General features: G+C 48.3%; 1 protein-coding gene across 1 annotated transcript in view; it reads right to left on the bottom strand.

Moving 5' to 3' along the window:
- Positions 1–4,864: 4,864 nt before the first annotated feature.
- Positions 4,865–15,310, bottom strand: part of LOC308397513 (NACHT, LRR and PYD domains-containing protein 1a allele 5-like) — a 32,710-nt gene continuing 22,264 nt past the window's right edge. Inside the window, exons 4-15 of the mRNA XM_080883442.1 lie at positions 11,951–12,124; positions 11,523–11,569; positions 10,875–11,413; positions 10,746–10,786; positions 10,503–10,534; positions 10,327–10,391; positions 9,986–10,035; positions 8,680–8,894; positions 7,225–7,493; positions 6,074–6,187; positions 5,840–5,981; positions 4,865–5,288 (exon numbers count right to left, since the gene is read on the bottom strand). Of these exons, the coding sequence (XP_080739568.1) occupies positions 4,978–5,288; positions 5,840–5,981; positions 6,074–6,187; positions 7,225–7,493; positions 8,680–8,894; positions 9,986–10,035; positions 10,327–10,391; positions 10,503–10,534; positions 10,746–10,786; positions 10,875–11,333 (1,698 nt within the window). The 5' untranslated portion in view covers positions 11,334–11,413; positions 11,523–11,569; positions 11,951–12,124 and the 3' untranslated portion in view covers positions 4,865–4,977. The remainder of the gene's footprint in view (positions 5,289–5,839; positions 5,982–6,073; positions 6,188–7,224; positions 7,494–8,679; positions 8,895–9,985; positions 10,036–10,326; positions 10,392–10,502; positions 10,535–10,745; positions 10,787–10,874; positions 11,414–11,522; positions 11,570–11,950; positions 12,125–15,310) is intronic.

A 15,310-nucleotide genomic window follows, 5' to 3' on the forward strand; every position in this document is an offset into this window, starting at 1 on the left:
TGCAGGCCTGAGGGGTGTGGCCCTGCGGAAGGACTGGCCACACCCGAAGTCACACACCTGCTGCTGATCAGGCCTCGTCGGGGGAGCTACTTAGGAGAGAGTTGGAGCTCCCACCGACGCGGGATCATTTCCTTGAGACTCCACGTTAGTCGTCCCATTGAATTGAGTTAATGTGTGTAAGTGTATGCCCGCGGTTATTTGTGTCCTGACGGCTGCGTCTATTGTTTCCCGCAGGAGGAGCGTGGAAGGCACGAAGAGCAGCGAGCACCGGGGGGTGCTGACACGGGAGCGGAGAGCACAGAGACACGAACTATTCACGCAGAGACACGACACGGGAGTCTGGGAGAACACGGGGATTTATTGTTGTTTTTGTTCCACTCTGTAAATAAACACACTGTTTATACATAGAGCACCGCGCCTGGGTCCTCCTTTCCCCACATCCCCACGGTCTGCCAGCCAGACCGTGACAGAATGATCCCGCCACTTATGGACCCAGCGGTCTCCGAGGAGAGGCTCAGGAGGGAAGTTATGGATGAAGTGTACCACCTATGTGAGGTGTGGTGGGAGAAGCCAGCGGAAGGTTTGCGTCGCGCTGTGGAGAGGCGGCTGCAGGAGATGCTTTTTAAATTCCCCTGGCTGGTGGACTCCCTTAATGCGGTGGTCCTGGACTTCCTACTTTCCACCCTCCACCTCCACTCTCCTCCTCAGGCTGCCCACCAGCTCGGACAGCTGGTGGATTCACTGCCTGAGACGCCGGAAACGACACGGAAACGACGTTCGCGCCGCCAGCGTTCCTCACCGCAGCTAAATCCACAGACATCTCAACAGCCGGCTGTGGTGAGTCATATGGACAATTCATCGTCACTCACCTCAACTGTTTACTCTGGGGCTATGTTTATACGGTCAGCTGCCCAGCCGGTAGCCAAAGCGCTGCCCGCGGCCCAGCTGGTCGCTGTACCTCAGCCTATCGCCCGGCTAGTGATCCAGCCGTCACCTGCTGAATCATCCCCCGCGACATCTACCTCACCGCTTACCGTTTCATCCTGTTCACCATCCACATCACACGCTCAGCCATCTTCTCCACCAGCAGCAGCCTCCATTCCACTGCCCACTCCAGCGGCCTTGTCCGGAGAGAGCGACCTCACCCGCGTCCAACGCCTGATGGACTGGGTAACTCACACCACCAACGCAAGGGCAGGAGTGGTGGGGTTAAACGCCATCGAGGCAATCCTGGAGGGAAACCCCTACCTCGGCCAGCTCAAGGGAGTTTCCGCCTGCCTTTGCACCCTGCGTAAAGCCCGGGGGGTAGTGCAAGCTCGGGAAACCTCAGACTTCGTCCGGCTGCAGCAGGAGCTCAGCATGCCCGAGCAGGAGCTCAGCGAGCCGGAGGAGCCCGCACCGTCAGCTGAGGCGCTCAGCGAGCCGGAGGAGCTCAGCATGCCCGAGCAGGAGCTCAGCGAGCCGGAGGAGCCCGCACCGCCAGCTGAGGAGCTCAGCATGCCCGAGCAGGAGCTCAGTGAGCCGGAGGAGCCCGCTCTGCCAGCTGAGGAGCTCAGCGAGCCGGAGGAGGAGCTCTCGCTGCGAGCAGTGGAGGAGCTCTCGCTGCCGGCCGAGGAGGAGCTCTCGCTGCGAGCGGAGGTGGAGCTCTCGCTGCGAGCCGAGGAGGAGCTCTCGCTGCCGGCTGAGGAGGAGCTCTCGCTGCCGGCCGAGGAGGGTCCCGCTCGGCCGGAGGTCAGCGGACCGGAGGGACCTCCACGTCTAGCGCGGCCTCCTCGCCATCCACGTCCGGTGCGTCCACGTCAGCGATCGGCGCGTCATGGACCTGGTGCCACGCCTCGCTGTTGCTCACCGGAGCAGCGACATTGCCATCGGACCCGTGGCAGGCCACCAGAACCGTTCCGCCGCCACCGGACCCGTGGCAGGCCGCCGGAGGAACAGCGCCGCCGCCACCGGACCCGTGGCAGGCCACCAGAACCGTTCCGCCGCCACCGGACCCGTGGCAGGCCCCCTGAACTGTTTTGCTGCTGCTGCCGGACCCGGGGCCGTCCGCCGGAGCTGCTACGTCGCCGCCGTTGGGCTCGAGGTAGGCCCCCTGAACTCTCTTGTTGTGTTGATGGGCCGCCTGTGACTGTTTGTGGCGTCTTTTCGTTTTCTTTTTGCACCGCTGCGGGATGCGCGGTCTGACTCTGAGACTGTGGACTGGGTCGGTTTGTTGTTTTGTTGTTTTTGCTTGTTTCGGTTCTGGCCCTCCGTCCTGGTTCCCCCAGCCGCCCGCCCTGGGTTGGTTGTGCTGTTTTTTGTTTTGGTTTTGGGGTCGTCGGGAGCCGACCCTTAGAGGGGGGGTACTGTCAGGGTCCTGGGTCTGAGCAACCCAGGATCCCTGAGCAGTTATGAATTATATGATTATTATTATATGTATTTTGGTGTTGCTGCTGCTCTTCTCCATGCTTGTAGATGTGAGTGTGTGTGTGTGTGTGTGTCTGCGGGTATGCTTGGAGGATGGAGCTCAGCCACCTGCAGGCCTGAGGGGTGTGGCCCTGCGGAAGGACTGGCCACACCCGAAGTCACACACCTGCTGCTGATCAGGCCTCGTCGGGGGAGCTACTTAGGAGAGAGTTGGAGCTCCCACCGACGCGGGATCATTTCCTTGAGACTCCACGTTAGTCGTCCCATTGAATTGAGTTAATGTGTGTAAGTGTATGCCCGCGGTTATTTGTGTCCTGACGGCTGCGTCTATTGTTTCCCGCAGGAGGAGCGTGGAAGGCACGAAGAGCAGCGAGCACCGGGGGGTGCTGACACGGGAGCGGAGAGCACAGAGACACGAACTATTCACGCAGAGACACGACACGGGAGTCTGGGAGAACACGGGGATTTATTGTTGTTTTTGTTCCACTCTGTAAATAAACACACTGTTTATACATAGAGCACCGCGCCTGGGTCCTCCTTTCCCCACATCCCCACGGTCTGCCAGCCAGACCGTGACACTGTTGTTCTCACAGGACTTTTAAACTGGAGACAGATTACAAGAACAAGAGAAAAAGTAACCAACACTCCATTTCCACCTTAGGGCCTAAAGCAGGATCAAAGTTCTCTTGGGCCTCTGTGCAATTCAGTTTTATTTATACAGCACCAAATCACAACAACAGTCACCTAAAGGTGCTTTATATTGTAAATTAAAGACCCTACAATAATACAGAGAAAACCCAACAATCAAATGACCCCCTATGAACAAGCACTTTGGTGAGAGTGGGAAAGAAAAACTTCCTTTTAACAGTAAGAAGAAACCAACTGATTGAGGGGAGGAAGACAGGATAAAGACATGCTGTGGAAGAGAGCCAGAGATTAATAACAAGTATGATTCAATGCAGAGAGGTCTATTAAGACACAATGAGTGAAGAAGAAACACCCACTGCATCATGGGAATCCCCCAGCAGCCTAGACCTATTGCAGCATAACTAAGGGAGGATTCAGGGTCATCTGATCCAGTCCTAACTATATGCTTTAGAAAAATGGAAAGTTTGAAGCCTAATCTTAAAATTAGAGATTTCTCGATTTAACAGGGAGCCAATGAAGGGAAGCCAATATAGGAGAAATCTGCTCTCTTTTTCTGGTCAATAATGTCAGTGTTATCTGAGTCCGGTCCACTAACACCGATATGAGCGTCCCTGTACTGAATGTGGGAAACTACGGCTGGTCTTTATTGTCTGATCTAATGACTGCATCAGAACTAAAGAAGCCATTTTCATAACTTTAGTTCAATGAGATCAAAAGTTTGTAGGCGAATAAAACTGTCCTTTGAAGAAAAAAAGGATAACTTTTAGTTTGAGAGAGCTGAGGCACGTACCACAGAAGACGGATGGAAGATGGATGACCTAGTAATACCTTTTCAAGATTGGGCAGACCTCCTACAGCAGTCGATATTTATTAAGAAGTGGTTAAAATGATGCATCCTCAGCCACTTCCAATAACACTTTTGAGTTATAACAATCAGTGTGAGAAGAGCATGGTGCTAATATCAGGCCCACGTTCACACTTGTGCACTCGCCTCACATTGTGGAAGCAGGACCATCTCCTCCCTGCGGGTTTGTTGGTTCATGGAGTCATTTTCATTTGATTTACCAGCCAAAATATTGGCATCCTTGTAACTCCCAGATCTCTCAAATTACTTTACAAGAATTCATTCTGTTTTTTAACTAAGCCAGAAGACAATAAACTTTCCTCTGCTCAGTGAACATCAATGAACATCACTGTTAACAACCTGAAGCCTAGTCGGTTCAGCGGAGTCATTGGTGAATTTGAACTTGGTCAACATGTCAGAGCACAAGTTTGGCTGCCATGCTTCTCACCATAATTTAGATTTATTTACTAAAAGTGAAGCAGAAAAATAAAACCCCATCATCAAATCAATAAATCAATATAAAAGTAGAAATGTAACTACTTATATTTTATATAATACAAGTTTTCACAAACGACAGTTCAAATATCTGAACGATGTAAGGCGTTTCCAGGGTATTCAGTTACTTTTAAGAAACTGATGCACATTAAATTTCAACATTCAAATATACACGTTGGTTGTCAACCAATTGGAGGTCACTGTATTTTACAACCTGGGTGATGTCATCAGGAAGGAGGTGCCAGAGTAAAGCAGAGATTCTGGTGTTTCAGCATCTTTGTGTTGCTGGTAACCTTCATGACGTAGTTTACATTGAAGTTATTAGCTGCCATCATGATGTTACAGTCACATGCCATCCACACAGGAAGTGATTCGCAGTGGCATGGCGCCCAGCGACCACAAGTCAGTAAGATTCAGCAACTTCAAGCATCTGTGGGCAACAAAAAAAAGGACAACCCCCCCCCCAAAAAAAAAAAAAACACAGGCAAGCGGCCGGGTCCTGAGATAATCTTTTCTTAGCTTTGATGTGTGGCAGTGACCATCAGTTTCAAAGCTTCCTGTGTGGACATAGCTGAAGCTCCATCTCAGCTCACATGCAGGGTTTCAGAAAAGTATGGATCCAACTCACGGAGGCCATCAATCAGGGATGAGCTGGCTTCTTCTCCTTTATTTCGCACCACATCGATCACATCCCGAGCTCGGTCAGCTCTGGGTTTGATTCTGGCTGAATCCATTTCTTCCATATTTATGATTCCCTGTTGGAACAGGCTGTCCAGCAGCTGGTTCAAAGTCGAATCCGACACTTGATCCACAAACTGCTTCCGAATGAAGAGCAAATGCTTGTCTGGTGGGAGGCTCTGCAGCCTCAACCGATTGTCTCTGGTCTGAACAACATCTGAGGGAATAGAGAAAATTTGTAGATTTCTTCATAGCAGAATAATCAGCTTCAAAAAATCGAGATAATCTCTGCTGGTAATTAATCAGCACTGAATGTCGCTGAGCTTCAGACACTCTGACAGTAATAGCATGAATCACGTGGCTGGAGACAAATTCAAAATGAGGAGATACAATTTAATGAACACAGGACAGGAGGCTGAGCTGGAGGTGCTCAGGGCCTCAGTGAGAATGGAAACAAGTCCATCAGAGGGACAGCTGAGAGTCAGAGAGGTTGAGATGGTCTGAGCATGTGCAGAGGAGGGAGGGTGGAGAATGAAGATGAAACTGCAGGCAGAAGGAAGGAGTGAAGAAGGACATGCACAGGTTTAGAGGATGCTGGAATAGGAAGAGATGGTGGCAAATGATCCTAAACAGAACAGCCGAAAGAAGAAGAAGAGGAGAATGAAGGAGGAAGAAAACTTGCGGGTGATCCTTGGTCATTACTCAAAAGCTACCACGGACCACCGTTTCTCATCATTTCTGATCGAGTGTCAGGTGTAGTGATGTTACCGCTCAGATCAATGTCCCGCCTCCAGACATCTGTCTGCATTTGGTCCTTGACTGTTATCGATACTTCTTCAGTGTTTGCAGGAAGGCGGATCTCAAATGTTGGGTGGTAGTTTGGTCCAAAATCCAGGTGAAATTTTTCCTCCTGCAAACACAGTGCAAGTGTCTCCATCATATCCAGAGTCCTCTGATGGAAGCGTGTCAAAGGGCTCCACCACAGAGAGATGAATTACTCACCTCAGGCTGGATTCTACAGGCGACTGGACACAGAACTGTGTATATGCAATCTTTGAAGAATTCACAGTTGGAAGGCACCGGGATGTAGTCAGAATATCTGTGTTTCATCCTCACCTTAAAATATGACAAGTTTATTTCTAGAGTAATTTTAAATGACCTCATGATGAAATATACATGTGAAGAAAACTGCTCTTTAAGAGGCAGTGAAATTATAAAGAAAGAGTATAATTATAAAGTAAACCGACAATCTTCTCCCTCTGAACTGCACTGGATGCAGTGATAAGGAAACGTTCTTACTTTAAGACTAACAGTCTCTTTTCCATGTTTCACCCTCTTTGCAACTGATTTCCCACTAGGGATACCCAGCAACCTCTAACAAACATTCACCAACCAGTTGGGGAATACATAGTTTTCCTAGTGACTGGAGATTGCAGGGGTCCCCGATCTTGGCTCTGTGACAGCGCAGAGATGGAGCAGTGGTTAGCCGAGAGACGTAAATCATCTGCCTCTGAGCTGTTGTGGTAACCCGGAGACAAAGATCCAGCTGTGGGACAGTTGTACGTATTCTGACCACCATTTTTAACATGATGTTTCTGAGAAACACTGTTTGTGTAATTTGTACATTTCGTTGTACAAAATATAAAAATACTACAATACCATGGAGCCTTAGCTGTCTTTGCCATTCCATGTAGCCATGATAGTAGTGAATTCAACACTATGAATAACAACAGTTTCAACAGTGAAACCCAAGCATGAAGCCACAAATGCTCAGTTCACCCACAAATGATGCTGAATTCGATGGTAAGGGGCAGAATGAGGTTTGAGTTTTCTTCCACTCAAATGTAACCTCCTCTAGAGCAGGTTAGTTCTTTATCATAAATTCCCATTGTAATGCACCCTAGTATTACTTAAACCACCTCATGAAGTACAACATCCATACAAGATATATAGTCCCAGTCGGTCTGGGACCTCCCCAAGATCCCCTGGAAGATGTGGAAGATTCTTCTGAAGAGAAGGAAACCTGGAATAACTTGTATTTTCTGCTGTCTCTGAACCTGACTTGACCCAAGTAACAGAAGATGGACAAGCTCCGAGAAAGATAAAATTAATTAATACTGAAGGTAAAGGTATAACCTTTCCTAGATCTTTACCTCTTCCACTGGGATGTTGCTTGGCAAGAGAAACACATTGAGGTTTTGCTTCTGTGTTTTGGGGTTTGGCAGACGGAGGAACAACAAAACTTGGCCCAAAACTGGTTTCTCCTTGTTCCAAAACCTCCTTATTATGTCCCACACGAGTCCAAAGGAAGAGAGGTGAGGAAATTCCACAATCACATGAGTGTCTGTGATCTTTAGGGGCTTGAGGACGTTCATTTCCCCATCAGAGATGTGGACGACAGACAGACAGTTGGAAAGCAGAGCTGTGAAAACAAAGAGCCAGCAGATATCTCTTCGACTCCCAAAACCTCATTACAATGACAGTGTGAATCTGATTTTACAAAGAAAACACTTCAAATGGTGTCCTGGGTCAGGCAATGGATCAAACCCTGTTGCAGAGACACAAGTGAGTCTCCTTCATTTCTACCAGGTAGGACCTCTGTGGGGAGAACACAGACTGATGTCCCTGTGTTGGTGTTCCTCCATCATCATAACAATGATGGTCCAGGATCAAAATCACTATTGACCATTCACATTGTCTGAGCATTCAGTTGACATTAGCTAAGAAGTTAGCTTATGCCATCAAATGCTGTCACTAACAAACTAGCAGAAGTAACCTAAATTTGGAAAAGGAAAACTAACTTGATAATACAAGTAATTATAAATATAAATTTTTCCTTCTACTTCCCAAAGCTACAACAACGCAACAACGTGATTGGTCAGCTGCAATGCCTATCCTGGGCAAACGTTCTTATCAACACCAACACAGAGATATCAGACAGACTACGGGGGAGAGGCTTCTGGAGAATATTTAAACGCACCACTTATGTGATATGCAGAGGTGACTGATTTTGCTTTTAAAAGTACACTGTGCATTTTAATCCAAGTATAGGCAGTTACTCTAGTAGAGCTGGAGATGGCCGTAGACGGCCTTAACCCAATAGCGGGACCAGTATCTTCTCCTTTGTGCAAAGAGGAATAGGACGAGCATTGCCAGAGCTACAAAATGACCTCCAGCAGGCCACTGGTGTTAAAGTCTCTGACCAGTAAGAAACATGGGGGCCTGAGGGACCGACATCCTCATTCAGCATGACGGTGGGTCAGTGACGGTCTGGGTAGGGACAACAAGTAAGGCTGCAGTGTGAGAGCAAAGTGGCTGTACCATGGGATGATATGGTACTATAAGGTCATTAAGATAAGATGAGGCCTGATTATTCAAGACCTTGAATGTGGGGAGCATGATTTTGAATTCTGGATTTAACAGGGAGCCAATGAAGGGAAGCCAATTTAGGAGAAAAATGCTCTCTCTTTCTAAGTCTACATTAACCAAGACTCTCCTTTTGAGCTCTGACATTAACAGGGTCTCAGTGATCATTATGGCAGTCAGTAGGAAAATTTCTGCAGCCTGTAGGGGCGTTAGCATCCCCACATGAGGAGTGCTTTGCTCACCATGCTTTGGTACACAGTGTGGTAGGTGGAGCTGACGGACTGCATCCTTTGAACTCTTAATGTTAAACAGTGGGCCTGCAGCCATCTTATTGGATTGCTGAAGGAGTTTCTCATCCCATTGGACGGTCTTGTACAGAAGCTCTGCCTGCTGACTGATATCAAACACGAGTCCAGTCAGAGTACACTGGAACACACCTTGACCAGGACACCTGAAACTGAAGCAATGCAGAGATGAGTGACCATGTTAAAACCTGCAAACAAACAGATATCTGCATATGAATAAATAAGGTCATATATAGTTTGTTCCTTTGTTATTATTTGCTTCCTACTTTTTTAGGTTATAACCCATTTGTTTAAAAATCTACCTGTGTTCCTGTTTCCAACCAGCTAGGTCTACAACTGTTAGCTAATTTATCTGCTATATTCCCTGATACAAACCATCTTGTGAATGAAAACTTAACTTTCAGTTTTTTAGTTGTTGGTGGAGTTTACAAGCTAACCAACCGATCTGCAGGCCTGTGTGACTGACACCTCTGACTCTGTCCTTAAAGCTACTGGAGTCACTCTTCCACGTTCAGGGTTACAGCTCCCAGTGCTCCTGTTACCTGGCCACCTGTTATCATTGTTTTCTGGGTTTTATTGTTTATCTTCAAGAAAAGAGATAAAGGAAAAAATATAATCCCAATAAAAAATCCTCTCTGTTTCCAGTCCTGTTGGTAAATTCATCGGAGAGATAACAAACTGCTAAGCCTCCCACACTTAAATACACGAAAGCACGTCTAGCTTTCAAATCAATGTTTATGTCATGGCTGTGTGCAGGCAGGCAGGAAAAGGACCCAATATGCAGACTCCTGGAGGCAGAACTTAAACTCAAGGACCCCTGCTTTATTGGAGGCATAAGTTGAAAACCGAAAAAAAAACTAGAAGGGCTACAAACTGAAACAGAACCAAAACACACAGGCCAGAATGAGGGATGACGCGACACTGAATGGGAACACATGCAGACACTAAATACAAAGACGAGTTTGGGAGGAAGCAAAACAGAATATGTTGACCTTCAAAGTAAAACGGGAAACAGACTGGGCACAGAACTAAACCTAAGAACTAGACAGAAAAAAACCCTCAAAACTAGAATACAAAAACAGAACTCAGAATACAAGAAGTCATATACAAAGGAGAACTCATAGGATAACAACCGTGACAGTTTAACCCCAATAGAAGGAAACTGTGGAGACGGGAGGAGGAAGACATAGTCTGAGGTCTGATGAGCTTCAGATTTGTTACATGCAGACTTGTGCAGGATTACCTGTAAAAGATGTGTGCAGATTCACCGTACACCTCAGGTGTGAAACTGGACTGAAAGAAGTAACATTAGAGGTTTCAGGAACATATACTTGGAGAAGAAAGCTAGGTCGTGAATCACATCAACAATATGTACCTGAAAGGGTACAAAACTGTCAAAAAATTACAAATTAGTATTTGCTGGGAATGAGTACAAAGCTTGGATACAGCACAAAGTTCTCATATGAAATGATGAATCCGTTTCTGTACTGACAGTTTGTTGTACAAAGAGTTGAAAAAGTACCAGCCTACAACAGATATTTGTTAAATCTGTGTTTTAGAGTCCTTAAATATCTGGAAACTCACCTCGATCATCTTTGTGTTATCCTCTGACAAACCAGGCTGTGTGTCTGCTTTTACACTGGAAACACCTAAAGACAAAAGATCAGCAGCAGACGTCAGTAGGTTTGGGCAATTTGAACCTGGCTTGTTAACATTTTTGAAAACTTTCCAGCAAAATACTTCTAAGTCTGAGTACTCACAGGAAGCTTTAATCATCGTGAACCCTTCAATCCTACAGAGACAAACAATAGTAACTGTTTCTGTAGATCCAGTTTATGGGTTAGTCTGCCCCCTTGGACATCATACAAAGAGTACATCCTTTCTTTGCTGTATACTGGTGTATTAAGCTGTAACTAACCAGAATGAGCTAAACTTTCAACTGAAGTAAGTTATGACATAATCTAGTCTCAGGTTCAGTTTTACTGCATTTAATAATTTGATACCTGTGTGAAGGTTTTTCGGTCAGCTGTCTTTTTCTGGCATCCTGACGTGGATATGGGAACAAAATCAGCAAGAAACTCTACACAATAAGTAAGTGTTTCTATAACAGGAAGAGACCAGTGATACTCAACTGCACACAGAGACACTGAAGAACCAAATGACCAAAATCCAAATCCAGGATACAGAGTTTCAGTGAATGTGGTGTTAAAGGTGTGGAGGTGGATCAGAGTGTCAGGGGAGACACTGTAGAAGGACAGAGTGCCAGCAGGACAGTCCACATACACCCCTACTCTGTGAGAGACCGAGGAGGAGGAGGAGGAGGAGGAGATCGTAGTTCCTCTGTCATTGTGCCACACAGAATAACAACCATCATCAGAGCAGTTCAAACTCCACGACTGGTCATTCCATCCAAACACACAGTCTTTACTGAATCCCCTCCTTCCGATTCCTCTGTAACTCAATGAAATAAAAATGTCTCCACTCCACTCCACCTCCCAGTAACAGCGACCAGTCAGACCATTTCTACACAGCAGCTGAGTGCACCATTCGAATCTGTCTGGATGATCCGGATACAGTTTATCGCCTTCCATGTATGTCACCTTCCTGTTTCTATCAGACAGTTTGAGGTTTCTGTACGCTGTGTTTGTGTCGATGTTGAGTTCACAGAAATCTGAGTGAAAGTATAATACAGCTGCAGTTATTGATCCATCATCTGTTCATTGAAGATGGTTGAATGTGTGCTGCTTTGTTTTCATGAATCACATGAAAAACACACTTACACTTCCTCAGGCCTGGTATCAACCATTGGACTCCAGCAGGCTCCACCCTGAAAGGAGGAGGAGCACAGCTTGTTGCAGCATGCACACATGGACATTGTGTTGAAATAATAAACCTAAATTAAAGTTGAATCTAAGATGAATGTCATGTTAGTTTGGTTTTTTTTAATTCCATCTTAGACTAAATTAAGTTTTGCAATATTTTCAACAACTGGACAGGTACACTTAAGTAAAGTATCTCTAAAATATTGTGCTGTGGTCGCTCCTTTCCAGGACAAACTGACAATTAACCTTCAGGAATGATTTATTCTGCCTTTCATAACATCACTTGGGCTCGGGAGGTAAAACGGGTTGTCAACTAATCAGATGGCTCATGAAGACTTTGGTTCAGGACCTGAGGAAAGGACAGGTTCACTTAGGACTCTACATACTTGAGAGTGTCCAGTCTCCAGCATGGATCCTTCAGTCCAGCTGACAGCACCGTCGTTCCTGAGGTTCCTGGATGGTTGTAGCTCAGGTCCAGCTCTCTCAAATGGGAGGGGTTGGAGCTCAGAGCTGAGGCCAGAGAACAACAGCCTTTCTCTGTGATCAGACACCCTGATAGACTACAGAGACACAACACACTCACTGCATCATGGGTTTCTTGTTTTAATGTGTCAGAAGTTACTTTGAAAAATACTTATGGTGTGTTTTATTAATACAAACACTTAAATCAAAGCACATTACTGGTCCGCGTGTGGGGTTGCATTAGCAGGCAGCAAACTGTTTAAAACCACAGACACGTTTTAAAGAGCAGCGCACCGGCATACATTTGACTCCCATCTCCATTATTTCTGTTTGGTTTTGTGGTTAACTGAACTGCAGGAGCTTGTTGGTAGTTGTTCACAGTTGTTTCCATTTCTTGAACAGTAAAGAGGGATAATTGTGAGGTTCATGAAGCTAGAATAAAATCAATAATCATTGCCGTCTACAGGAACGGAACAGTCCTGCTCCTTGGCATTATTTAACTCCTTTTGAATGTTGGTGAGGTACTGAGATAAACTGCTACTTCACTGGCTGTGCCTTGTCAGTGTAAGATGGAAACTTAAATAATAGAGTGAATGCTAGCAATAGGTAAATCAGCCGCGATGATTCTCCTTGAAGATGAGCCAGATTTGAGCTTGGTGGCCAGTTTCGTAATCAAATTCCAAGGCAATCAAATAGTAATATAATTGTCCTGGGCAGACTGTGGCTCAGGAAGCAGCTTACTACCAGTCAGAGGGTCACTGGTTTGCTCCGTGCTTCTCAATCTCAAAGTATCTTTGGACAAGGTACTGAGCCCATCCATCAAAATTAAAGTGTGTCAATGCAAGTGTTAAACAATGTTTGTGTGACTGGGTGATAGAAGTGAGTAACAGATGTTAGGTGTGGCTGTGTGCAGGCAGGAATAGGACCCAAGGTGCAGACTCCGGAGACAGACGTGAACTCAAAAAGGCTTTAATTTGGTACTCAAAAATATAACATAACTGAAAAAACTCAAAACAAACTTAAACCAGAGGAATGACAGAACACACAGCTAAGAAAACGGTAGATCGCGACACAGACACTAAGAAACACAGGGCTTAAATACACAGAGGGAGCAATCAGGAAATGAGTAACAGGAGGGAAACACAGCTGGGGCAAATCAGAACTGACGAGACCAAAGAAGCGTAAACTGAACACACTGAGAAAAGACGGAGACCTTCAAAGTAAAACAGGAAACACATAACACAGACTGAACAAAGACAGACTCACATGCAGGCACTACAGAGGGAACAGAGACGTGGGAACAGGGCAGACACAAACACTGACTGAACACGGGGATATAGGAACTTAAGATACACATAGACGCGAACTAGACAAGGGGATGCAGGTGATAGGGGAGACAGAGCAACTAAAGAAGACAGAGACCTAAGCCATAAGACAGAACTCAAAGAAACCAAAAACTAGACAGTATAAATAATATCATAAACTCAAAAACCCTGGGTCGACGACCCAGGCATCCTAACAGTACCCCCCCCCCCCCCCCCCCCCCTTAAGGGCTGGCTTCCAGACAGCCCAAACCAAAACATCAAAAACAAAAAAACAAAAACAACCCAACCAGGGTGGGCGGCAGGGGAAACAGGATGGAGGGCTCGAAACAAAACAAGGAGCCAAACCAAAAGAAGAAAGAACAAACAACGGAGCCTGGAAAGCAACAGAAGAAAACACAGGAACAAAGTCCAAAACAACAGCACCAAGGCCCAGGCATAGTCCAAAAGCAAACAAACAAAAGAGCTCACGAAAAGCGCAGAGGCCCAGGCAATAGTCTCAAAAAAGTTCAGGGGGCCGGCCCGGAGGCTGACAGCACGATAGTCCAAACCCGGGCAGTTCAGGGGGGCGGCCCGGAGGCTGATGGTCCAAGAGCCCAGAAAACAGTTCAGGAGGCCGGCCAGGCGGGAGGCACCGACGGCGACCGAGCAGATCAGGAGGCCGGCCGGGCGGGAGGCACCGACGGCGACCAAGCAGATCAGGAGGCCGGCCGGGCGGGAGGCACCGACGGCGACGTAGTTCAGGGGGCCGTCCATGACGGCAATGACGTCCAGTCATCGGCCGGACAGGACGTGCAGGACGAGCAGGCCGGACAGGACGAGCAGGACGTGCAGGCCGTGCAGGACGTGCAGGCCGGACAGGACGAGCAGGACGTGCAGGACGAGCAGGACGTGTAGGCCGGGCAGGCGGAGCTACAGAGGCTGAGGTCGGATCAGGGAGAGCTGCAGACTCGGGGGCCGGACCAGGCGGAGCTGCAGACTCGGGGGCCGGACCAGGCGGAGCTGCAGACTCGGGGGCCGGACCAGACGGAACTGCAGACTCGGAGGCCGGACCAGGCGGTGGAGCCGGTGGTGGCTGAACGGCCTCGCCAGAACCATCAGCAGACACTAGGACGTGCTGGCTGGGTCCTCCCGGACCCCCAGCTGACGAGGCACGAGGCTGAACGGGCCCCTCGGACCCTCCAGCGGAGACAGGTGGCTGAAGCGGTTCCTCGGACCCTCCAGCGGAGACAGGTGGCTGAACGGGCCCCTCGGACCCTCCAGCGGAGACAGGTGGCTGAACGGGCCCCTCGGACCCTCCAGCAGAGTCAGGTGGCTGAACGGGCCCCTCGGACCCTCCAGCAGAGACAGGAGGCTGAACTGGCCCCTCGGATCCTCCAGCAGGAAGAGACGGCTGAAGCGATTCCTCGGACCCTCCAGCGGAGACGGGTGGCTGAAGCGGTTCCTCGGACCCTCCAGCGGAGACGGGTGGCTGAAGCGGTTCCTCGGACCCTCCAGCGGAGACAGGAGGCTGAACGGGCCCCTCGGACCCTCCAGCGGAGACAGGAGGCTGAACGGGCCCCTCGGACCCTCCAGCGGAGACAGGTGGCTGAACGGGCCCCTCGGACCCTCCAGCGGAGACAGGTGGCTGAGCAGGTGACTGAGCCGATAGGTGAGCTAATGTCTGAGCTATGGAGAGAAGTTTAAGTTGTATTGACTGTTGTAACGATGGCAGTAATGGCGGGTGAGGTGGTGGATTAGCAGACGGTTGGACTAGGTTGTCTGAGCCTACGGATCCTACAGAAAACTGCTGGACGGGCTCACCTGAGCCTCCAGCGAGGTCAGAAACAGGTGCAAGTACCTGCCGGACACCAGCCACTCCCACCCGAGGAGAAGGTACGGGTGCAGGAGCTAACTGGTTCCCGGTCATCCTCACCCTGGGAGCTGGGACAGGCACAGTCAACGGCTGGGCAGCTGCAGTCC

The sequence above is a fragment of the Rhamphochromis sp. 'chilingali' genome (genome assembly GCF_963969265.1).
Source record: "Rhamphochromis sp. 'chilingali' genome assembly, chromosome: 5".
Lineage (NCBI taxonomy): Eukaryota > Metazoa > Chordata > Actinopteri > Cichliformes > Cichlidae > Rhamphochromis > Rhamphochromis sp. 'chilingali'.